Source organism: Ascaphus truei, chromosome 13 (assembly GCF_040206685.1).
Source record: "Ascaphus truei isolate aAscTru1 chromosome 13, aAscTru1.hap1, whole genome shotgun sequence".
Lineage (NCBI taxonomy): Eukaryota > Metazoa > Chordata > Amphibia > Anura > Ascaphidae > Ascaphus > Ascaphus truei.
Genome location: NC_134495.1, coordinates 33,435,564 through 33,460,704, shown reverse-complemented (window position 1 = coordinate 33,460,704; position 25,141 = coordinate 33,435,564). Strand labels below are relative to the sequence as shown.

The following is a 25,141-nucleotide window of genomic DNA, read 5'->3' as shown; positions in this document are numbered from 1 at the left end:
GCGGGTCCCTTGCTGCCTCCGGCGGCACCCGCGATGGCTCGGCACGCTACATAGGGGGGTATCTGGTGGCAAAATAAGACCGGAGCTAAATCAGTATATATATATATATAAAGGTGAGAGGTGTATTCTGTATGTATATAGAAAGGTGAGAGATATATTCTGTCTATATATAGATAGGTGAGATATATTCTGTATGTATATAGATAGGTGAGAGATATATTCTGTATCTATATAGAAAGGTGAGAGGTGTATTCTGTATGTATATAGAAAGGTGAGAAGTGTATTCTGTAAGTATATAGATAGGTGAGAGGTGTATTCTGTATGTATATAGATAGGTGAGAGGTGTATTCTGTATGTATATAGATAGGTGAGAGATATATTCTGTCTAGATATAGAAAGGTGAGAGGTGTATTCTGTATCTATATAGATAGGTGAGAGGTGTATTCGGTCAGTATATAGATAGGTGAGAGATATATTCTGTCTATATATAAAGGTGGGTGGTATATTCAGTGTGTGTGTGTGTGTGTGTGTGTGCGTGTGTGTGTGTGTGTGTGTATTCGGTCAGTATATAGATAGGTGAGAGATATATTCTGTCTATATATAAAGGTGGGTGGTATATTCAGTGTGTGTGTGTGTGTGTGTGTGTGTGCGTGTGCGTGTGCGTGTGTGCGTGCGTGTGTGTGTGTGTGTGTGTGTGGTGTATTGGGTTTGTATATAGATAGGTGAGAGATATATTCTGTCTATATATAGGTAGGTGAGAGGTGTATTTTCACTGCAGGGTGACAGGTATAGAGCCCCAGATTCACAATAAGGTGCTAAGCTTCAGATTGCCTTTACTCCCACTCATACAATATGAATGCCAATCTGAGAGCCCTTTTGTTGATTTAGGCTCTTTTGTAGCCACAGAGGTGGGGAGAAAATTCCTAGTTATTCAAATATTTGAAATACTGAAAGAATACTTGACTTGTGAATGCAGAAAGTGTGTGATTGCTGCAGCTGAAATCATTCCAGGAAATGGGAAGGGCTGAAGGTCAGGGGGCAAGCTGTGGTCACTGTGCGATTCTGGGTGTCATTGGATTAACTTCCTTTTTGTCTTATGAACATGGACCTGTTGGTTATGCTATAGTTACACACAGCACATTATAACAGATAAAGGAAACAAACCCTAACCCTGTATTTGTATTGAAAATCTACAGTAGTTTTAAATGAAGTCTCAGGGCAGCGTCACATCTCAAATCTGTTCTGGTAATCGCTTGTCCCTGTTAGGAGTGTGAGCACACAGCGCCAGAGGCGGAGCTCACGGCTCTCTCCTTACACTGCTCAGACCCTTCCGCTACAACCACGCAATCCCCCTTCAGCTTACTTACCCCTCGGCATGGTGGGACGCTCCACGAGGTACTTCCTCCATGCTCAACGCCACAGCCGTCGGCGCAGAATCGCAGCTCCGCGCACACCACGTTGCTTCCTCTCATGCGCACGTCGGACTTACAGCACACACACAACAGCCCCTGAACTTATCCTCGCTCAGGCTCCGCCCCCAAACACCGCATGGTTACAATCTGGCTCTTGTTGAGTGTCACCTGGGTTCTAAGAACAGCAGCCAATGCGCTGAAGCTCCCTGGGCTCCTCCAGGTGACATCTGAGCCCTGATACAGTGACGTCTGATCCCTGATACAGTGACGTCTGATCCCTGATACAGTGACGTCTGATCCCTGATACAGTGACGTCTGATCCCTGATACAGTGACGTCTGAGCCCTGATACAGTGACGTCTGATCCCTGATACAGTGACGTCTGAGCCCTGATACAGTGATGTCTGAGTCCTGATACAGTGACGTCTGATCCCTGATATAGTGACGTCTGATCCCCGATACAGTGACGTCTGTGCCCGATACAGTGACGTCTGTGCCCCGATACAGTGACGTCTGTGCCCGATACAGTGACGTCTGTGCCCCGATACAGTGACGTCTGTGCCCCGATACAGTGACGTCTGTGCCCCGATACAGTGACGTCTGTGCCCCGATACAGTGACGTCTGTGCCCCGATACAGTGACGTCTGTGCCCGATACAGTGACGTCTGTGCCCCGATACAGTGACGTCTGTGCCCCGATACAGTGACGTCTGTGCCCCGATACAGTGACGTCTGATCCCTGATACAGTGACGTCTGATCCCTGATACAGTGACGTATGATCCCTGATACAGTGACGTCTGATCCCTGATACAGTGACGTCTGATCCCTGATACAGTGACGTCTGAGCCCTGATACAGTGACGTCTGTGCCCCGATACAGTGACGTCTGATCCCCGATACAGTGACGTCTGTGCCCGATACAGTGACGTCTGTGCCCCGATACAGTGACGTCTGTGCCCGATACAGTGACGTCTGAGCCCTGATACAGTGACGTCTGTGCCCCGATACAGTGACGTCTGTGCCCCGATACAGTGACGTCTGTGCCCCGATACAGTGACGTCTGATCCCCGATACAGTGATGTCTGTGCCCCGATACAGTGACGTCTGTGCCCCGATACAGTGACGTCTGTGCCCCGATACGGTGACGCCTGAGCCCTGAAACGGTGACGACTGAGCCCCGATACAGTGACACCTGGGCCCTGATACAGTGACGCCTGAGCCCCGATACGGTGACGCCTGAGCCCCGATACAGTGACGCCTGAGCCCTGAAACGGTGACGACTGAGCCCCGATACAGTGACGCCTGAGCCCTGAAACAATGACGTCTGATCCCTTTTATAGAGACACAGGACAGATAGAGACATTCCCACAGTCCCCACCATGAAATCAGATTATTTATAGAATATTCTCTGGAAGATGTCTCATGGTCAGTGTGACAGTAGGAGTAAATATGGCTGCTGTTAATAAAGGTTAAGCCTGCTATTACCCCTACCTGTCAGTAATACAGTGTGTTATGTGTTAAATATACAGTATATATGTATGATGTTGCCTGGTTCCAGCACCTCAGGGATCAGGGGTTAACTTTATGTTCAGTTGGAAAGTTGCAAAGTGACTGCGACCTTTCCCTGTAACTCTTTGTATGTTGCTTTTTTTAATGTTGCATTTCTAGCCACCAATCAGGACCCGGACACATAGCCAGCACCTGGCCCTGAATGTTGCAACATGGTGGGTTACGGGTATAAACAGGTGGGAGGGAGACCCCTAGCTCGCTTCAGCTCAGCTTAGTTCAGAGCCAGAAGAGTTGCAGAAGTTTGCTGTATCTAAGGGAAGCTGCGGTGTCCACCCATGTGCTGGTGCCAGGCCTAGAGTCCAGCTAAGAGGACATTGCAGAGGGAAGATCAAGGACATTCTCTCTAGGGAGGTCCCTGTGCCTAGGACTATAGGTTACCCCAGGGTATGTTGTCTGTGTATCTGTATTGTTGTGGATTACTGTTTTTCCAATACATTAATGATATAAACTCTTGTATTTCTGCGATTAACTGCGGGCGGGCGGGCGTTCAGGGGGGGGGGGGGCGCGCTTCCCAACGGCACTTAAATGAAGTACCGGGGAAGCAGCGCAGTGAAGGCCTCTGTAAACCTTACTTACAGTGGTTCAGTCGGCGTCAAATGCATTGCCATGGCATCGTGGCGTCAAATGATGCCGCGGGGTCATGTTGTGTTGCTATGGCAACGTGACATCATGACACCCAGGCGCCGTGAACAATGGTAAGGAGGAGGGAGAGAGGGGGGCGTGCGGAGAGCAGGAGAGCCGGCAGGGGGCGCAGGGGAAAAAGATTGCACTCCCCTGCTCTAAGCTCTAAGGCATCTTGTGCCCCATTCAACTGCTTAAAGGATAAGCCCTGCTTAGTAAATATGGTTCCTTGTGTTTCATGCCTCATACCTGCAGGGAATTTGCTGATGAAGAAATATATATGTGACAGTGGTTACACCCTCACTGTCCCCAGGTTTGCACACGGCACACGGCACACTTACACCCCGCATGTGGGAATTGACTTATCAATAAAAATTATACTTTCATACAAATGTGCTAAAAATAAGTAACGTACATCTCTAAATGTCATCGCAAAGATAGAAACACTTACAAATATGGGGTAAGTGGGCAACAAATTCCATTGGACCTTTGAATGGCAGAGGGATGTATGTTCCTATGTGCACAATGCACATATAAAGGTCCATCAGGAATAATACCTTAGGGAAAACCGTGTACTGTATGTGATCCAATTTATACTTATAACGATCTCTGACCCGGATTGTGAGGTCTATAGCTTTATAATAGTCTAAGTATAGTAAGGTTGGTTATTCAAGAAGAGGTTAAATGAGCAGCTGGTGTTACCAAGCCTGCTGCTATTATAATGAGATAAAGGGATTGGTCTTTATCATTGTTTCCCAAGTCATAACTCAAGCAGTTATTGCTATTAAGCAACTATATCTCAATTCTGGGACAACACCGCTGATATTTCCAAGCAACACTATTGCCCCACACCCCACACCTTGCTCACAGAGGCTGCCCTGCCTCTCAAACAAGGTTTGCTTGTATCAGTCTCGCTCCATTCTATACATGGGAGGCCGTGACTCAGAGGTACTGACTGTGTCTGTTACACTTTCTAATGTTGTGGGAAACTACAATTAATTAGCCAAGTTATCCTCCCTCTGGTCCACTAAGAAACTGCAGCAATCTTAGCGTTCAAGCCACAGACTGGGCTGTAACATAGATTGCACTATATTTAGAATAACGCAAGGACTATTAGGAAGCAGTAATACTCACACATACAGGATTTACCAGTTGAGACTTGTGGAATTATTGCTAACAGTATCTGTGTCAAATGCGCAAACGCTCTACTAAAAAACAGTCACTACTATATTCACACGCAGACTAAGAATATGAGACATTGAACTTGCTGGCTTTGACAAATGATAAAGTGAAAAAGTAACCCGGCGCTTATATAATCAGGTGATTTAAATGACATATAGTGCATCTCTAACCCAATATAATGAACAGCCACTGAGTCTGACTTTGACAAAGGCAGAATGTTCCAAAACTAATGGGAAAGAATGATAAAGAACCCACCCACTCTCGTTTAAACTCAGGGCTGTCAAAAGCGTGACCCGCGCCCGCTGGGCTGTGAGCAGGTGCGTCTGTCCACCCGATCGCCCCTGCACCAGAGGGGGAGAAAGGAGAGGGAGAAAGGGGTGATGGGAAGAGGAGAGATAAAGGGGTGATGGAGAGAATGGGGGTGATGGGGAGAGGGATAGGGGTGATGTGGAGAGAAAGGGATGATGGGGAGAGAAAGGGGTGATGGGGAGAGGGATAGAAAGGGGGATTAGGAGAGAGAGATAGGGGTGATGAGGAGAGAGAGAGAGATAGGGGTGATGGGGAGAGAGATAGGTTTTTTTTGGGAGAGAGAGATAGGGGTGATGGGGAGGGAGAAATTGGGGTGATGGGGAGAGGGGGGGAGAAGAGGGTGTTGGAGAGAGGAAGAGAAAAAGGGATGATGGAGAGAGAAAGGGGTGATGGGGAGAGAAAGGGGTGATGGGGGGAGAGAGAGAAAGGGGTGATGGGGAGAGGGTGAGTAAGGGGTGAAGGTGAAAGAGAGAAGGGGTGAGGGAGAAAGGGGTGATAGGGAGAGAGAATGGGTGATGGGGAGAGGGTGTTAAAGGGTGATAGGAAGATAGAGGAGTGATGGGGAGAGGGTTTGAAAGGGGTGATGGGAAGAGTCTGTGAAAGGGGTGATGGGGAGAGAGAGAAGGGGTGAGGGAGAGGAGAGAGATAACAGTGACGTTTACATATTTTTAATAAGAAGAGCTCAAGAACAAAGTGTACTCAGGTTGTTGTGACTATTTTATTTTTTCTTCCTTCCGCTGCAGTCGGATTTAAGAATTGTCCCCCAAGCTATTCTGAGCTGAACGGGCCTGATTTATGTCATTATATTTGCAGCAACCTTAGTTAACACCAACTGCTCATTTAACATCTTAGTGAATTACCAGCCTTTATCATACTTGGACTATTATAAAGCTGCAGACCTCAGTATCCAGGGCAGAGACCATATTTGTAAGTGTTTTTATCTTTGCGATGACATTTAGAGATATACGTTACTTATTTTTAGCACATTTGAATGAAAGTATCATTTATAATGAGAGGTTAATTCCCACATTCGGGGTGTGTATGGGGGGTATGTGTGCAGTGTGCCGGGTGTAAGTTTGTGGGGTGTATGTGTGCAGTGGGTAGTGTGCAGGGTGTGTGTGGGGGGTATGTGTGCAGTGTGCGGGGTGTACTGTAAGTGTGCAGGGTGTAAGTGTGCGGGATGTAAGTGTGCGGGATTTAAGTGTGCGAGGAGTAAGTGTGCGAGGAGTAAGTGCTGTGTGCAGGGAGATGGAGCAGCTCAGTGAGTAAAAGACTCTGTAAATAATGACCGGGTTTGAACCAGGAGAAGCTGCTTCAATTCCCGGTGTCGGCTCCATGTGACTCTGTAACATTCCTATGTGCTGCGTACCACACGCTATGCTGTAACTGTGACGCCCTTTGAGTCCCATTGGTAGAAACATTATTATTATTAAGGATTTCCTTCCCCCTGCTTCATTTTGGTTAATACTTTAGATCCCTGCCAGCACCCCCCTTCCTACATATTAGTCATTTCGAGTTAAGCAGGTTATCTTATCAGACCTAATTTGACATATAGGAGACACTCAGCCAATTACATCTGAGGTCTTCCTTATGTGCATCACTCAATGCCATCTGCAATCATTGTTGCAAAACATAACACAAGAATGGGATCAAGCTGATCACTATAGTTCCTACAATATGCAGTCAATGTGAAAAAAAGGGGGGGGAATCAATAGAGATGAGATACCAATATCCCTAAGGACCAGAGTAGGTAGTGGATAGAAGGGGGGGGAGGGGGAGGTTCCGATGCGCACTCTCATCCAGAAAATAGCAGAAGAGAACACAAATAGTATAATACTGTTATGAGATAAATAAATGTAGAAGATATGGTGATATTACTCACATTTTATGCGAGTACAGGCATTTCGGTTGTTTCAAAGTAACCAACTTTTAAGGCATGATACGTCGTCACTGGAAGGGCAGGATACTCCCGCAAAGGAAAGGAGAGAAGACACAGGGATAATGATGTAAACTTTATATAGAACAATGATAAAAAAATAGCAAACACTTACAAGTGAGCAAGCTAACGTAGTCAGTCAGACCCTCAGGGTCAGATAGTGGGAGGTTCAGCCCTGGAGAAACCCTTATTCTTAGTGAGCCTTCGTGGTGGCCATCCACACAGGTCACTTGGTACAGTATATGGGTACAAATGTCCTGGGTGATCCTTCACACTTCCTCTGGTTCAGCAAGCAGTTCTCAGTCTCTGTAGTGTAGCCCATCGCGTTTCGTCAGACGGGACTTCTTCAAGGGGCATTATAGTGGTGCATCTGCTGTCCACTCCCTTAAAAACGCTTGAATTCGCACCTTTTTTGCTTATTAAAATCTCATTGACTCAGCACCTAAAGCACTACATTTCAATGTACAATAGTTGCGTGTCACCGGCGTATGACATCATGCTCTGCGCGACGAGCGCTGCGATCCACGACAGAGCGCCTGCGTGTCACAGCCGTCGGCCATGGAAGCACCCTCCCATCGGTGTGTGATGTCATGCGCTGCGTTCCACAACAGAGCGCCTGCGCTGCACAGACATCGGCTATGGAGGCGCCCGCCCCCCAAACATCGTGTCTAAAGGCAGTGTGGTTTCTGCGTGAGCAAAAATGCTTAGTTCAGGTAGACACATAAACAAAGCTACAGACTAAAAGGGTGCATATAACAATCTAAACATGCAGACCCCTAGTGTGATATAGAAGTCTGTAAGGGCAGAACCCACCCCTTAGTATCACATCCAATGGCAGGGGTTCTTAGTAAATAAACAAAACGGGCTAGTGATCCAAATAATCTACAAAAAATGTTAAGAAAAAGAACACATATAAAGTATCAAAAGAAGGGTAACCCATATAAAATCCCTAAAATAATATTAATGCATAAACTTATAAAAACAAATACCAAAACAATACTATGTAATAAACAGATAAAAGCAATAAGAACAGTGACCAATAAAATAATATCAATAGTAGATAAAAGGGGACCATTCTACATTAAAAAGGCATTACAATCGAAATCTTCATTTAGTCCCCAAGGTTGCTATGTTCTAAGTTCATATATCCAAAAGGATTCTCTCTGAGATAGTTGTTGCACTCTTTTACCGCCTCTCCAGTGCATTTTAACCTGTTCAATTCCTAGGTATATAAGACCTGTAGCATCTGATTTGTGAAATTTCTTAAAATGCAATGGAACACTATGATTTTCCATTCCAAGAGTGATATTTCTTAAGTGTTCCAGAGTTCTAGATCTGAGGAGGCGAGTGGTCCTCCTTATGTACTGTTGTCCACAGGCACACATAGGCATATACACAATATGTGTACTCCTATAGTTGATAAAAGAGTTAATCTTGAAGGATTTACCTGTTATTTTTGAAGAAAATGTATGAGTTTTTTTATGACCATTTTTGCATGCTTTGCATGTCGTGCATTTGTCAAAGCCTTTTGGTGGAGCTGGTAGCCACGTCTCTTTTTCATTATCTCATTTTAATCCTTTTAGAGCGCTTGGAGCAAGAGTATCTTTTAGACTTTTGGCACGCGTGAACACTACCTGTGGCCGTTCAGAGAGAAAATCAGACATAACAGGATCTTTGCTGACTATTTTAAGGAAAAGGTGGAATCAATACATCAGAACATCCCCTCTGTTTCTTCCTCCCATCCTACACCTCTTCCTAACTCTCCTCCTGCCTTCCTTGACTCTTTTTCCACTGTCTCAGAGGAGGATGTGTCGCTGTTGATCGCCTCTTCTCCCTCTACCACTTGCCCTCTTGACCCCATTCCCTCCCATCTCCTAAAACCTCTTGCTCCTACTATAATCCCTACGCTCACACACATTTTTAACTCCTCCCTCTGCTCTGGAACCTTTCCATCCTCCTTCAAACATGCAACAGTCATACTATTACTCAAAAACAGCAAGCTTGACCCTACCTGTCTTTCTAACTATCGGCCTGTCTCCCTCCTGCCTTTTGCCTCTAAACTCCTTGAACATCTTGTATTTGCTCGCTTGCTCCATTTTCTCAACACCTATTCTCTCCTAGACCCTCTACAATCTGGCTTCTGCACTGCTCACTCCACGGAAACAGCCCTCACTAAAATAACTGACGACCTCCATGCTGCCAAAGACAGATGTCATTACACTATGCTCATATTACTCGACCTCTCTGCAGCATTTGACACCGTGGACCACCCTCTTCTCCTTCACATTCTCCATACTCTTGGCATTCGGAACAAAGCTCTATCCTGGATCTCATCCTACCTCTCCCATCGTACTTTCAGCGTCTCTTCTGCTAATACCTCCTCCTCCTCTATTGATCTCTCTGTGGGGGTACCCCAGGGCTCTGTCCTGGGACCTCTTCTCTTTTCTCTGTATACACTCTCTCTAGGTGACCTAATAACATCTTTTGGGTTTAATTATCACCTCTATGCTGACGACACACAAATATATTTCTCAACACCCGACCTTACACCTGCTATACAAACCAAAGTTTCTGAATGTCACTCTGCTATATCATCCTGGATGGCCCTCCGCCGCCTTAAACTCAACATGGCTAAAACAGAGCTCCTCATACTTTCTCCCAAACCTGGCCCTACTACCCCCTTCCACATTACTGTTGGAACTATGATCATTCACCCAGTAGCCCAAGCACGCTGCCTTGGGGTCACACTCGACTCCTCTCTCACATTTGCCCCTCACATTCAAAACATTTCTAAAACCTGTCGCTTTTTCCTCCGCAATATAACAAAGATACGCCCTTTCCTCTTGCTCGACTGCTAAAACTCTGACTCAGGCCCTCATTCTCTCCCGTCTTGATTACTGTAACCTCCTGCTGTCCGGCCTTCCTGCCTCTCACCTGTCTCCCCTACAATCTATCCTTAACGCTGCTGCCAGAATCACTCTACTCTTTCCTAGATCTGTCTCAGCATCTCCCCTCTTGAAATCCCTCTCCTGGCTTCCGATCAAATCCCGCATCTCACACTCCATTCTTCTCCTCACTTTGAAAGCTTTACACTCTTCTGCCCCTCCTTACATCTCAGCCCTAATTTCTCGTTATGCACCATCCAGACTCTTGCGTTCTTCTCAAGGATGTCTTCTTTCTACCCTCTTTGTATCTAAAGCCCTCTCCCGCCTTAAACCTTTTTCATTGACTGCCCCTCACCTCTGGAATGCCCTTCCCCTCAGTACCCGACTAGCACCCTCTCTATCCACCTTTAAGACCCACCTTAAGACACACTTGCTTAAAGAAGCATATGAATAGCACTGTGGCTATTCTGAACACATGGCACATAAAGCTTGGCCACCTGCAGATGCACTTACCAGAACTCCCTCCTACTGTCTCTGTACGTTCTCCCTACCTACCAATTAGACTGTAAGCTCCTCGGAGCAGGGACTCCTCTTCCTTAATGTCTAAAGCACTTATTCCCATGATCTGTTATTTATATTATCTGTTATTTATTGGATTACCACATGTATTACTGCTGTGAAGCGCTATGTACATTAATGGCGCTATATAAATAAAGACATACAATATAATACAATACAATACAATACAATCTTCCTTCAAGACAGGCCAATGCTGTTTTATAATTTTCTGTATTTTTTGAGATTTGCAGGATCTTCCTTCAAGACATGCCAATGCTGTTTAATAATTTTCTGTACTTTTTGAGATTTGCGACTACACCATGTGATAACAGGAATAAAATTGTCCTTCATTTTTTTCTTCTCATTATGTACTATTAAAAGATTCTCTCTGTTCATTGCTTCAACCTTATTTCTTGCTTTATTTATTATTATATTATCATATTTTTTCTCTGAAAATCTTTTTTCAAGAATTTCCGCTTGTTCCTTAAATATCCCAGCTTCTGAACAGTTACATTTAATACCTCTTAGTTGTCCTATTGACCAGGGTTTATGGTGACAGCTATTGTTTAAAATAAAATTATTACAATCAACATTTAAAAAAAAAACGTTTTAGTATGGATATTATTGTTTTTAATATATATTGTAAGATCTGAAAAGGAGATCTCTGTCCTATTAAAACTTGATAAAAAAATGATATCGTCCATATATCGCTGCCATAGGACAATGTTTGCGCCAAAGGGATTGTTGTGTAGGATATGATCTTCCTCCCACATCCCAAGAAAAATATTAGCGTAACTTGGCGCAAACCTTGTACCCATGGCGGTCCCACATTTTTGAAGATAAAAACAGTCATCAAAAAGGAAGTAATTGTGGGTTAAAATAAAGCGAATTCTCTCAATAATAAAATCAATCTGATCTTCCTTTAAAAGTTTTTTCATTTTTAAAAGATGCTCCACTGCTTCACAGCCTTGGTCGTGGTTAATGACTATGTGTAATGATGATACATCTACTGAGCAGAGAATATAATTTTCTTGCCATTGAATTTTGTTCAAAATATTCAAAATGTGAGTGGCATCACGTAAAAAAGAAGGTAGGTTTGTAACATCAGTGAACAAAATGTACTGTGCGCAACTAATAACTGTTACTGTATGTGTTAACTAATACCCTTCTAATTTTAAACCATAAGGTAAATTTACCTTAAGGTTTGTAACATATGGCTGAAAGAAAGCGTCAATGTACTTGGATAGATTGGATGTTGCAGAATCTATACCTGCTATTATGATGGTCGTCCCGGGGGTCTATCAAGGTCTTTGTGTATCTTCCGAAGGAAGTAAAATATAGGAATTTTGGGAGTGGTATTATTTATAAATACGAATTTGTAATTGTTAATGATACCTTTGTCTCTTGCTCCAGCGGATAGCCCACAGAGTAATAACTGGGTGAACCGTACCGATATGCTCCAATATTAAAAAGATGAATAATAAAATTTTATTAGTAACAACAACGAAAAGTGATACTGTATATATTTACACATCTAAATCACATGGTACCCTGGGAGATCTACCACTGACATCTATGGGTGTCATTTAATATCTAGTGTATGTATTTTAATTAGCTGTGCTGGCATTTGGACTATATAGCATCACTTGACTCATACTTAGATAGACAGGCCATCTGTGTTTAATAATTATCCTATGAACAGTACAGGCATTTCTAGACCATAGGTCTCTGCAAATGTGTATATATATATTGGATATATCCATGTAAGTAAGGCTACTAGCCAATTGGCATATGTATTTTGTTCTTACAAACATCATTCCTATTAGCCATCCTGCCGTCTCACCAATGGGGATTTTAAGTGTAATTTCACTGTGTATATATATAATCTCCCAAGCTTCATTTTGCAAAGCCACTATAACCAACCTCACACTGATGAGACCCATTAAGGTCGAAACAGTCTGTCTGTGGGTAGGCTTACTGGCTATGCATCTTAACCCAGGCTGTTCTCAAAAGCTGTGAAATGCAGCAAGCATAAGCTTTAGGGGACCATGTCATAGGGTTTTGAAGCAAAAGGTGTCACTGTGTGCTCATTTGCATGTCACTTCCCAGAATCCTTTGCTGCAGGGAAGCGCTGTATGCTGGTTGATAATGGTGAAAGGCGGGGTTGCAGACCTGTCTAAGACATGCAAATGAGCATACAGTAATATTTCCATTTGATATATAACGTATAAATATACAGTGTATATATATATATCATTTTGTCGTTGTTGTTACTAATAACATTTTATTATTTTTTTAAATATTGGAGCATATCGGTACATTCCACCCAGCTATTACTCTGTGGGCTATCCGCTACCTACTCTGGTCCTTAGGGATATTGGTATCTCATCTCTATTGATTCCCCCCCCCCTTTTTTTTTGCATTAAGTGCATGTTGTATGGACTACTGTGATCAGTTTGATCCCAATCTTGTGTTATATTGTTCTATCTATTTCCCTCTTGCACCTTTGCTGTTTTAAGATATGACTATACATATGTACAATATGGCTGAGCGGTTCCTCAAAGTGTAGTAGTATCATTTTTGCCTGGCACGTTTGACCTACATAATCCTGCTCCTTCCTCCCAAACACCTGTCAGCTTCCGTGGCTCCAGAACCAGTTGCTTTGATGAATGAGGGTTCAGCTATGTAACCCCACATTAACATCATACAATGTACGAGTCTGGGTGAGCCCAGATCCTCCAGCAGGCTCTGAACGGGCTGGGGAATTACAGAATGTTAGTATGCATTCAATAGAAATAGCCGTGTTAGTCCAGTTGTGATAGTGCAGAGTAAATGAGTACAGTACTTCAGTATTAGGTGATACCTTTTTTATTTGGATTAATAATTTATATTGCAGGAAAAACATTTGAGTTCTCTCTCTTCCTCCGATCAAGCGATACGTTTGTATAGTATGTGCTGTAGTATAGTATGTTAGTACTGTATGTGCTGTAGTATAGTATGTTAGAATGTGCTGTAGCATATTATGTTAGTATGTGCTGTATGTCTGGACAGCCAGAGGAAAAAAACACACACACACACACACACACACTGATGGGTTACTAGGTCTGGAGAGGTAATACCGGCCACATACATGTCCGATATTACCTAATTTTTTATGGGACAGAGTAAACAAATACCGGGCTGGCCGGTTCAGTACTGGACACCTGACAACTCTACAAGTTGTGTGTGTCTGTATCTGCATCTGTACACCTGTGAATAAACGCTGATTCATCAGGGAGAAGGGTGATCTGGGTGTGTCCCAACCCAGTTATAAACAGGTGGAACAAGTGTAGGAGTGGGAATAGAAAAGGGGAAACCACCCTCTTCCTTGTCAGATGAGGCCAGAAAGGACATAATTACCCGGTAATGATGGGTTATGTCCAGAGTCTCAGCAACTCCCAATAAACATTCAGCGGCCCAAACCCATGCCTCAGAACATTCTGAAAAAATGCCAGTAAAACAGTGTGACGATCCAGTCCCAACACACATGGGTGATGTAAGCTGGAGATGGATGTGAGTGGACGTGGGACTAAGAGAACGTAGAGCTATATAGAATTACAGAACATGAGAACACAAATATATATATGAATCTTGAAACCTGACGTACTTCTACATTAGTACGGGAGACAGAGGGGTCAGTTTAGAGACAGATTAAAGTATATAAATAACCTGCAGAAGGGCGTATTAACTAAACAGCATTCAGGGAAATCACTAATGGTTATTACTGCCAATAAAGTCAGTGGAACAGCCAACGTTGAGTGGATAGTGACCATGAATGAGATCACACAGTCAGTGGCAAAGTCATAGTTAGTGGCAGAATCAGATCAAGGGGTCATAGCTGGGTCAGCAATGGAGCTGGAGGTGACTTTTGCCAGCACCGTCTATCTGACCTTGATGCAGTTTTGTCAGGACAGTGGTACATACCCCACATATACACGACAACTCTCCACCCCCCCTCACCCCCTGCCAATGAATCTCCTTTTAGTGATGGGCTCACAATCAGGTCCAGTCTTGGGGCCTTGTACTTCCCCACTATATTTATTTCTTAGCTTCAAGGGTCCTTCCTCTAGTTTCAGAACCTCCCCCTCCCCCAGTGTAAGGACACAGATGCAGTTCACAGGGTTTATTGAGATGTGACATGATTGAGGTCATGTGATCAGCAGTAGTCATGTAATCACTCATGAAAGAGGTCACAAGTGGATATTATCCACATGGAGGAGCAGAGATTCCAGCTGAGCTCGAGTGTCCGGTCCTTCACACAGGGGGTTTCCTTGTAAGTGCAGCACAGAGAGATGAGGGCAACTGGCCAGGGGTCGGAGGTCAGACACGTTCCGTATTCCTAGGACATTCAGCTAAGGAAAATCAGCTGACACGCCATCCCCAAAAGAAGTTTAATTCCCACAAATGAAGTGGGAAGAGATGTGCATGTACAACAACGTGAGTTGTTCTCCCCTAACTTGAGAAGGAAGTGAATGGCTCTCACACATCCTTAATAATGTAGAATATAAGAGGCTACAAAGGTTAGTGAGGAGATTAACTCAACATGACCAAAAACATTTGTGAAGAGCGAACAGAAGGAACGCCGCAGCAGAGAAAAATGAGTAAAATAAAGCACCTGTTCTAGTGTAATAAATGTAGAAGACTTCTAAGCGTGCCGAGTGGTTTCAGCGTTCACCAACGCCATTTTTAATGCCGTATTTCCCCGATTCTAACCCGCACCGGTTTTCACATTTTCACGTGTCTGAAATCGGGATGCGTCTCAGTATCGATGTCTTTGAAAAAAAACAAAAAACGGGGAGGGCTGCTGGATTACCGGCCGGGTGGGAAGCTGGAGCCGCCTCAGCAGGGAGGGCTGCTGGAGTACCGGCCAGACAGGAAGCTGGAGCCGCCGCAGCGGGGAGGGCTGCTGGAGAACCGGCCAGACAGGAAGCTGGAGCCGCCGCAGCGGGGAGGGCTGCTGGAGTACCGGCCGGGTGGGAAGCTGGAGCCGCCTCAGCGGGGAGGGCTGCTGGAGTACCGGCCGGGCGGGAAGCTGGAGCCGCCGCAGCGAGGAGGGCTGCTGGAGTACCGGCCAGGCGGGAAGCTGGAGCCGCGCAGCGGGGAGGGCTGCTGGAGTACCGGCCGCGCGGGAAGCTGCAGCCGCCGCAGCGGGGAGGGCTGCTGGATTACCGGCCGGGTGGGAAGCCGGAGCCGCCGCAGCGGGGAGGGCTGCTGGAGTACCGGCCGGGCGGGAAGCCGGAGCTGCCGCAGCGGGGAGGGCTGCTGGATTACCGGCCGGGTGGGAAGCTGGAGCCGCCGCCGCAGCAGGGAGGGCTGCTGGAGTACCGGCCGGGTGGAAAGCTGGAGCTGCCGCAGCGGGGAGGGCTGCTGGAGTACCGGCCGGGCGGGAAGCTGGAGCCGCCGCAGCGGGGAGGGCTGGTGGAGTACCGGCAGTCGGGAAGCCGGACCTGCCACAGCAGAGAGGGCTGCTGGAGTACCGGCCGGGTGGGAAGCTGGAGCCGCCGCAGCGGGGAGGGCTGCTGGAGTACCGGCCGGGCGGGAAGCTGGAGCCGCCGCAGCGGGAGGGCTGCTGGAGTACCGGCCGGGCGGGAAGCTGGAGCCGCCGCAGCGGGAGGGCTGCTGGAGTACCGGCCGGGCGGGAAGCCGGACCTGCCACAGCAGAGAGGGCTGCTGGAGTACCGGCCGGGCGGGAAGCTGGAGCCGCCGCAGCGGTGATATCTGCAGGGTATCCCTGCAGCTGGTGGAGCCAGTGTTCGAGTCGCTGGAGGAGGGAGTCGCTTACAAGGGAGTCCGGGAAGGAGGGCGGTGGAGGGATGCAGCCGACCGCCCTGCGCTGTTACCTGGGCAGAGCGACGAGTACAAGGTGCAGAGGGAGCGCAACAACATCGCGGTGCGGAAGAGCCGGGACACAGCGCGAGTATCACATGAACAAGGTGCAGAGGGAGCGCAACAACATCGCGGTGCGGAAGGGCCGGGACACAGCGCGAGTATCACATGAATGAATCTTTAGACTCAAACTCTGAATGTGATACTGAACAAGAAAGTGATCTGTAATTGTATGGATAAATGTATGCTATTGTCTGCTAGTAAAAACAATGTTTCTGCACATTTAATTTAGTGTTTCTTTTTTTCACAAAATGTTTTATTAAGTCAATGGTGTGTCTTACAATCGATGGCGTCTTAGAATCGAGGAAATACGGTAGTAAACACCACGTCTGACACACCTGTTATTACACAGATACTTTGCTAATTGCATAATCCAGCAGGTTAAAACAAATTAGAATTTAAATCAAACCTTAAAACACCTCCTACATGAAGCATTTAAATAGCCAAGACTCATGGCTACTGGTCCACACCCACATTCGCTTCTGCCAACCATTGTGGCCCAGCACTGCCATCTCACCTGCTGTCTCTGTAAGTCTCCTAACATACTACGTAGATTGTAAGCTCCCCGGGACAGGGATCTCCTTTCCTATTGTATTATCATTTCCTGCACTCTCTCTTTGGAAAGGACGCAGTACATTGTGGTCAATACAGTATATAAATAAAGACACATACAAATTAAAAAAATGACTAATGCCCCTTCGTATTTTGGGCCCATTAAGAGACATTTCTTATTTAATACGTGAGTTACTCATTCAGTTTAACTGAAGGGATTACATTTAGCTTCTTATCACTTGGATAACCCACAGTCTGAAGCGCCCATCGCCTCCTACATTGTGCGAAGCATCTGAGAGCGAACATAAGTTCTAACTTTTCCCAGAACTTTCTCTTACTGAATAGTTCTGATGAACTATTGAACCCAAGGGCAGTACAAAGGACACAGGGTCATCCCTTAAGGTTGGAGGAAAGAGATTTCACCAGCAACAAAGGAAAGGGTTCTTTACAGTAATGGCAGTTACAATGTGTATTCATTACCCATGGAGACTGTGATGGCAGATACAATAGATATGTTAAAAAAAAGGTTGGACATCTTTTTAGAAAGGAAAGGTATACAGGGAAAAACTTGGGAAGGATGTAGATCCAGGGAGTAATCTAATTGCCAATTATTGGTGTCAGGAAGGAATGTATATATCGTTTAAATGTAGCATAGGTTGAACTTGATGGACACATGTCTTTTTCAACCTCATGTACTATGAGCCCCTAGTGGTTACTGCGCTACTTCTCGGGCCTGTCTTATTGATTATTTTGACCATGTTTTTAATCATTTGAACCCAGCCCCATTTCATAGATCACTTGACAGGTTTTATATTTTGATAGGGAATTAAGCTTCCTATCTTAGGGCTGTTCTATACTGCGTGCGTGCGTGCGGCAGTTTTAGTTGGCTGAAGTTAGTCAGCCTTTCTATAATGGTGCCGCACGCGCACGGCAGTGAGAGTGGAACCGGCCGACAGGGGAGAGGATGAAGAAAATAAAGAATTTGCGCCGATACCGCCGCTGAAATGTATGTATATGTTTGTGTATGTGTATGTATGTATGTATGTATGTATGTATGTATGTATGTGTGGTGTGTGTGTGTGGTGTGTGTGTGTGCAATGTTAAGAAACAATTTATTAAAGTACTGTATTTATTTATTTACTTCAAAACACACACACACACACACACACACACACACACACACACACACACACACACACACACACACACACACACACACACACACACACACACACACACACACACACACACACACACACACACACACAGTACCTCACTCGCACATACACACAAAAAGTGTGCAGTACGTGCACGCGCGTTCGCACAAGCACGCGCGCGCACGGCCGCACACACTATAGAACGGCCCTTAGATGCACAAAGTGTTGTTGACATTAGTAACGTGCTATGAAGACTTAATGATTGTTGCCTTGTGTGTGTTGGGCGTTACTTTCACTATGACTTGTCCGTCACGTCAATAACCAGAGCTAAGGGATTTCTTCCTATTACAAACCCTTCTATTAATTGGGAAAATATGTTGCAGTGCTACGTAACACCTTTTTTGTGAAGAAAGCGGCTATTTTAACCCTACAATTACAGGAGTGCTGTTGCTATGTTTAAAAGCAGCAATCCTGCCTGAATATGGTGGTCATGAATACAAAATTACAGCAGTGGCGCTCCCCTTCAGTGTAAAAATGAATGTTTTAAATTGTGAATAGGATTGCAAATGCTGTGTGCAAAAAACAAACAAACAATTAAACAATCACAAACCACTACTCCCACCTAGTGGTAAAACGTGAAAGTGACAACCCAAGATATAACGAAGTGAATAATACAGTGAATGATTAGAAATAAAAAGTGATTTTTCGGGTCCGACACTCAAACTCCAAAAAAAGAACAGTCTCTCAGTTCCTCACATACACGATATCACAAGGATGAGGGAGCGGAGGACATCAGAATGAATATATAAAAAAAGACCATATAAATATATGTTGGTATAAATGTGTAGCCCTCTTTCCCCCCTTAGTGTAAAGAGTCTACTGGTGCTGGAATTACCTGTTGGCTCACGGAGATCCCAAGCCTCCGCCACGGGGATCCCGGGGTGATATAACCACACAATAACGGTGCAGCGCCTCCACCTGAGAGAGATCCCAGCGTAGTGGGAGGAGCCCCTCGCTGGAACCTCAATACTTATATATATCCCACACAGTATATATATATATATATATATATATATATATAAAAGCTTTACTTAAGAACATGCATGTTAAAGATAATGCGCATAACAATACTACTGGTTACAGCTACCCTTTTAGCCTCAGAGGGCCTTTCCCACCACCAAGTCAGCCCCACGACGTGTCCACCGTACCTGATGGGGCCCTTGGGCACCCAACCCTTCTCTGGTGTCCACAAGAGTCTAACCGCCGACCCTATATGTGGTCAGCGCTGTCACTATGCTGTGTACTCGTTTGGTGCACTTAATGATGTAGGTACCTGCCGGGTGCTCCAGCACCCGGGCGCGCGCTGACTGAGGAACAATAGGATCCGCCGATCCAGCTATGTCATCCGCGATGAGTCCGCCTCCGAGTGGGGTTATATCCCGCTGGATTGTCCCACACAAAGATAGTCTCTTCCTTCAGTCCTGGTGATCTGGTCCCAGACCACCGCTATCAAGTGCTGCGCAGTGTCCCTACCTAAAGGCCTGTCCCTGTCACTGCCACACTCTTACAAGGGGAGTCGGGCCTAGCTGGGGCCTAGGGGGGATGTCTGGCCTTGTGCAGGAGTCACAGACCCCTCCACAACTACACCCTCCCTTGTCTGTGTCCCAGCTCCGACTGCCGAACGTGGGTGACTGCGCAACATCAATATCCTGTGAGCAGGGATTCAGCCAACCCTATTGGCCACCTGCGCCAATGTGATCGCCCCCTAGGCTCCTGGGATATGTAGTCCCAGCCTGGAGCCTCTCCCTATTGGCTGCCACTTCGCGCGCTACCTCCAGCGCATGCACAACTTGCTATGGTCACGTGCCTCCGTCTGCGCATGCGTGAACCTCTGCGCATATGCACTAACCTCTGCGCATATGCACGAGGATTGTGATCCCGAGCGGTGACGCGTCACGTGGTGCGCTGGTGAGAACCGGGGGCTGGAGCTGTCAGAGCTTCCCCCACCTCCAAAAGGTAGTGGGAGAAGTGTGTGTATGTATGTGTGTGTATGTATGTGTATATATATGTGTGTGTGTTGTGTGTTTTGTGTGTGTTGTGTGTGTTTCGCACAGCCAGGGGGCGGGGGGACTTTACAGCACTTTACAGCCCGATCAATCTGCCCCCTTGTATCACCCCCACCCCTCTCCTCCCGGACTCACACCTCCCCCCCCTACTCCCTCTCCAGTGGACCCCCAAGCTCCTCCACCCCTCTCCCCGGGCACAATGGCCACGCCCCCGGCTCTGAAAAAAGTTCACTGCAGATCGCGGTGCAGTGACTTGCACGCGCTGCTGGCAAGCAAGACGGCCGTGCGGACGCGTGCAGCGTGTCCTCAGCCTTGCAATGTGTCCATTCTTTTAGGCAAACACAATTAAAGACAATAGTTCAGCAGTGGCGATCTCGCTACCTCTCCGACGCGATCAGGACAGCTCATTGATGCCGGCTGGTGCTGCTTCCATATGCGGCCGGCCGGAAACAACAAAGCCCTAAGCAGAGTTCCTCCCCCGATCGGATGCTCCTCTGAACTCTGAACTCTACGCGTTTCGCTTGCGCTACAAGCTTCGCCAGGATTCTAGTTTACATCTACAGCACTTCACTTATAAAAGCATCTCTAAAATTTCATAAGCTAATATGAATTATTTCAATTAAAATCGCAAGAATGACTGATATGTTTAAAATGGCCCAATCAGACCAGCATAAGTAAATATAAGAACTAGCAATGGCAAAAAAATCAGGTGTAGTGCTAGATACGCACAGTGTCTAAAAGGTCCACATATCAGTCAGTCTATTCCTATAGTACATATACTGATATGTGATAAGATACTGTAGGTGTACATATATTAGACATTGTAAATTGATGAACCATAATTTTATACAGAACATATCAATAAAGGTTCTATATATAGGGGATAAAAAAAAGCGATGGTTAATACTGCAGGAAATTTAGTCAAAATAAGTGCTATTACAATGATTCTATCTCAATCCATAATGCACATAGGTAGCTGCTTCATGGATATAGACTGCATATTATCTCTAAACGTCCCATTCTATATATTTACATACATGGGACATATTTAAAAACAGTCAATGTGCGCATTAGTGGCGCGCGACCAGGTCGCCGGCGTGATGAGTGGGTTACGCGCGGCTCGCGCGCACTCTCCAGAGGTCCCTCCTCTGTCTCAATCGGCTGTGTAATAGGACCCACTTGCATGATCCAGCAGCCTATCAGAGAGGACGCTTCTGCTTCCTGGACACCTCTCATTGGTGGGAGGTCCTTTAAATACCATGTCAGAACTCTCCTTTCTTGCCGAGCATAACTCCTGTTTTGTGACGCTGAACCTCACTGCACCTTGCCTGTCTGCTACCTATCCTGTTTCCTGACCCTGCTTTGGAATACGACCTGGTTTGGACCTGGAACTTTGTGATACTCTCCTTCACTGACCCTGGCTTTGGAATATGATGATCCTGCTCTCTCTTAGCACTGACCCTGGCTTTGGAATATGATGATCCTGCTCTCTCTTAGCACTGACCCTGGCTTTGGCAATACAATGACTCTACCTTTTCCAATCCTGACTCCGGCTACGTACCCCAACGATCTGCTACTCTCCGCTCCTGGACCTGGCAAGTACCACGTCTATGTTGTTTTCTATAACCCTGACCCGGCTTGCAAGACTATCCTACACTCTCGACACTCCCCCGCAGTTGTGGTCGGCGTTCTATACCAATCCCTACCTCAGCCCCACGGTCACGCCTCGTTTGTGGTGAGCTTCGCTTTACACCCATCTTGGGTGATGGCAACTTGTCTTAAGAATAAAGTTGTTCCTATCGACGGGTTTGAAGTATGTTTAGTTTTCTGTCTCCCTTCTTCCACATAGATCGTAAGATCCAAGAAGTCAATCTGTAGAGGACTTTGCTGGTACGTGAATCTCACCTTTACATCATTGATATTGATAATGGACATACATTGTTGGAGGCTCTCTAAGTCCCCCTTCCATATAATGAAAATGTCATCTATGAAACGCCAACCAAACTCGCACTGAGCCCCGCATAAGACCAACTGTTACTGTCCTCCCAAACCCCCATGAAGAGGTTTGCATAAGGCTGCGCTTATAATGCCTTGCGACGGCGACGCGACGTTGCTCCCAAGCAAATACATTGACTCCGTCGAAAGCGCTTATAGTAAGCGCGACAGCGACGGAGCGACCAAAAATTTTGAAGACGGGTAAATTTGTTTTTTTAGAGACAGTTACCACATGTGACTGTCCCTAAACCAATCAAATTGCGTGGCCCGCCCCCTTAGTGACATCACTGTCCTTTTCTCTAGCGACGTCGCAAATAACCTAATTACAATATTTGCTGACGGCGACGGGTGACGTCATCGGTCACATTGCCGTCGCCAGCACTATAAGCGTGGCCTAAGGGTGGTGGCCAGTAATATCGCAAGAAGAAACATCATTGTTCCTGGAAGATCATTGGGGAGGCAAGAGAGAGAGACATACATGCATATACACACTGTGTATAGGAACACCGTTATTTAAGCACACCATGTGTATAGAAACACCCTGTGTATAACAATACACTGTATATAAGCGCAAACGTAATTTAAGCGCACCCTGTGTATAGGAGCAGCCTGTGTATAAACACCCCCTGTGTATTGGAGCACTCTGCGTAAAAGCAGACCCTGTGTATAGGAGCACCCTGCATATAAGCACCCCCTGTGTATAGGAGCACCCTGTGTATAGGAGCACCCCCCTGTGAATAGGAGCACCCTGCGTATAAGCACCCCCTGTGTATAGGAGCACCTTGCATATAAGCAGATACCTCACGCGATCCCCCTCTGCAACCGCCGCGCCCCCCCAGGACAATTTTGCACCCCCCCAGTTTGCGCACCCCTGCTGTAACTATAACAGACTGATACTATAACACACTGTGACACTATAACACACTAATACTATGTAGCAGGGTACCCTCCCTTGCCTCTTCCTTGGCAGTGGTCCCGTGGGAGGGTTTAGTGAGCTGGGTCAGCCATGTTGTGGTTGGCGCAGCCGCATACATAGGGACTGTGTGTAAGGCAGCGGCCATCTTGAGGTTGGTGCTTGCTGGAAGAGGAGGTCCTGTCATTCAGGATTTCCTCCGTGGACTGGAGACGGCATGCTCAGTCCTGACGGAGCCGGCGAAGGGAGAGGTAGTGTCCAGGAAGCTAGTCAAGCCCCTGGACTAGGCCAGACCCGTGCCCTGTAGGTCCCAGCTAGTTCCTCTACACCGTAGTGGAATATTGAAGGGCAGGTGAATAGTATGGGACTTGCCCTTTAGTGTGCGGAGAATACAGCGGAGATGACGGAACTGCGGCGGGGGATTCCCCAGGCCTGGTGGAACGTATGATGCTACCGGACGTAAGGCATGATGGGAATTGTGTCAGTGCACTGCATTATGGGATCATAGATGCGGCCTGTTTGAGTATACCCTGGTGTACCCGAGTACCCAGGAAGGTAGTACCCACGTGCACCAACACCACAAGGGGAGGGTAGCGCTACCCTCACATATCTCTGAGAGTGACTGTTCTGATGGACATTTGGTTTTAAGTGCCCAGGGCACCCTCAGTACTCTGGGGGATGGTTACTGTGATTGTATGTGTATACTGTATTGCTGAGACTATGGGACCATAGTAAATAAGTTGCATACAAGCAGTTTTCCTTGTGAGGTGCAGGGGGGATAGTGATGGGAGGTGCAGGAGAGGGACATTGATGGGAGGTGCAGGGGGGGGGAGAGTGATGAGAGGTGCAGGGGGGGAGAGTGATGGGAGGTGCAGGGGGGGAGAGTGATGGGAGGTGCAGGGGTGGAGAGTGATGGGGGAGAGTGATGGGAGGTGCAGGATAATGATGAGAGTTGCTGGAGGAGAGATAGAGATGATGATGACGATGACGACGATGATAAGGATGACGATGATAATGATGACGATGATGATGATGATGACGATGATGATGATTTTACCCGTGCGGCCCAATTTTTTTTTCCTTGGAGCAGTTCGGCCCTTCGCATTTTACGAGTTGTGCAGGCCTGCTTTAAGGCAAACCATAAAGCTGGGGTGTGCAAACTTTCCCCGTACACACCCCTGCCTGCTCTCCTCTGTGGCTCGTGCCCTGCCCCCCCTGCTCAGCCCTGGCATCAAAAGACGCACCGGTCATGTGACATCTCATTGCCATGGTAACCATATGACCCACGGCGTCATTTGACACTGGGTTACCATGATGACAAGTCACTGGATAGTAAGATAAGTGTGTTGTAGAGGCCTCGCACGGTCCCCCGGCATTTAATTTAAATGCCTTGGAGGAGAGCCCGGGACCTCTATAACTGCCATGCTCCCCCATGAAAATCTTGCGCACCCCTGTCACAAAGCATAAAAATAAAACTCTACTCTTGGGAGATTAACTATACATTAGGTCCCTAGCTACCCCCTCTGGGTAGCTAGCCTACTTCCAGGTCAAACAATATTATGTAAATATCTGGCATGAAAATAGAAAAGTTCTTATCTGTGTTTGTGGGACTCTGCCCCAAGAGAGTCCAAGTAATGCCTTCTGGATACTGCAACGGCATCTTTAATTCCTCTGCAGGGTTGGCAGGCCAGTTTCTCTTAGACAGGGCTGTGTCCAGCAGGCTTGTCTCTGTTTGTGACAGTCCTCTGTCTGAGGGAGCAGAGAGACCGGCGTACTTCCTAGTTTGGAAAAGTCTCTCTGTTATTTTGTCAATATAATTGTACCTGTGCTAAGGAGTCTCTCTTTTGGTCTGTTCCCAGCAGGTTTTTTTTTTTAATTTTAATTTTTTTTAACCATTGTCTGATTGCCAAGGTGGAGCTGGTTAATTGACTGGCTGCAAGTAACCAGCTCACTGCTGAATTTCTCAGACCACTAGAGGTAGGGTGACCAGATTTACAAAAGTAAAAACCGGGACACATTAAAAAACATTTTTATAGAACAAATGATGTCACCAACTGCGCCCC

The 25,141-nt window shown here is 46.4% G+C and overlaps 1 protein-coding gene across 1 annotated transcript in view; it reads right to left on the bottom strand.

Moving 5' to 3' along the window:
- Positions 1–14,611: 14,611 nt before the first annotated feature.
- The window catches only part of RABGGTA (Rab geranylgeranyltransferase subunit alpha), a 228,651-nt gene continuing 218,121 nt past the window's right edge, over positions 14,612–25,141 (bottom strand). The window contains exon 18 of the mRNA XM_075569034.1: positions 14,612–14,848. Within this exon, the coding sequence (XP_075425149.1) occupies positions 14,700–14,848 (149 nt within the window). The 3' untranslated portion in view covers positions 14,612–14,699. The remainder of the gene's footprint in view (positions 14,849–25,141) is intronic.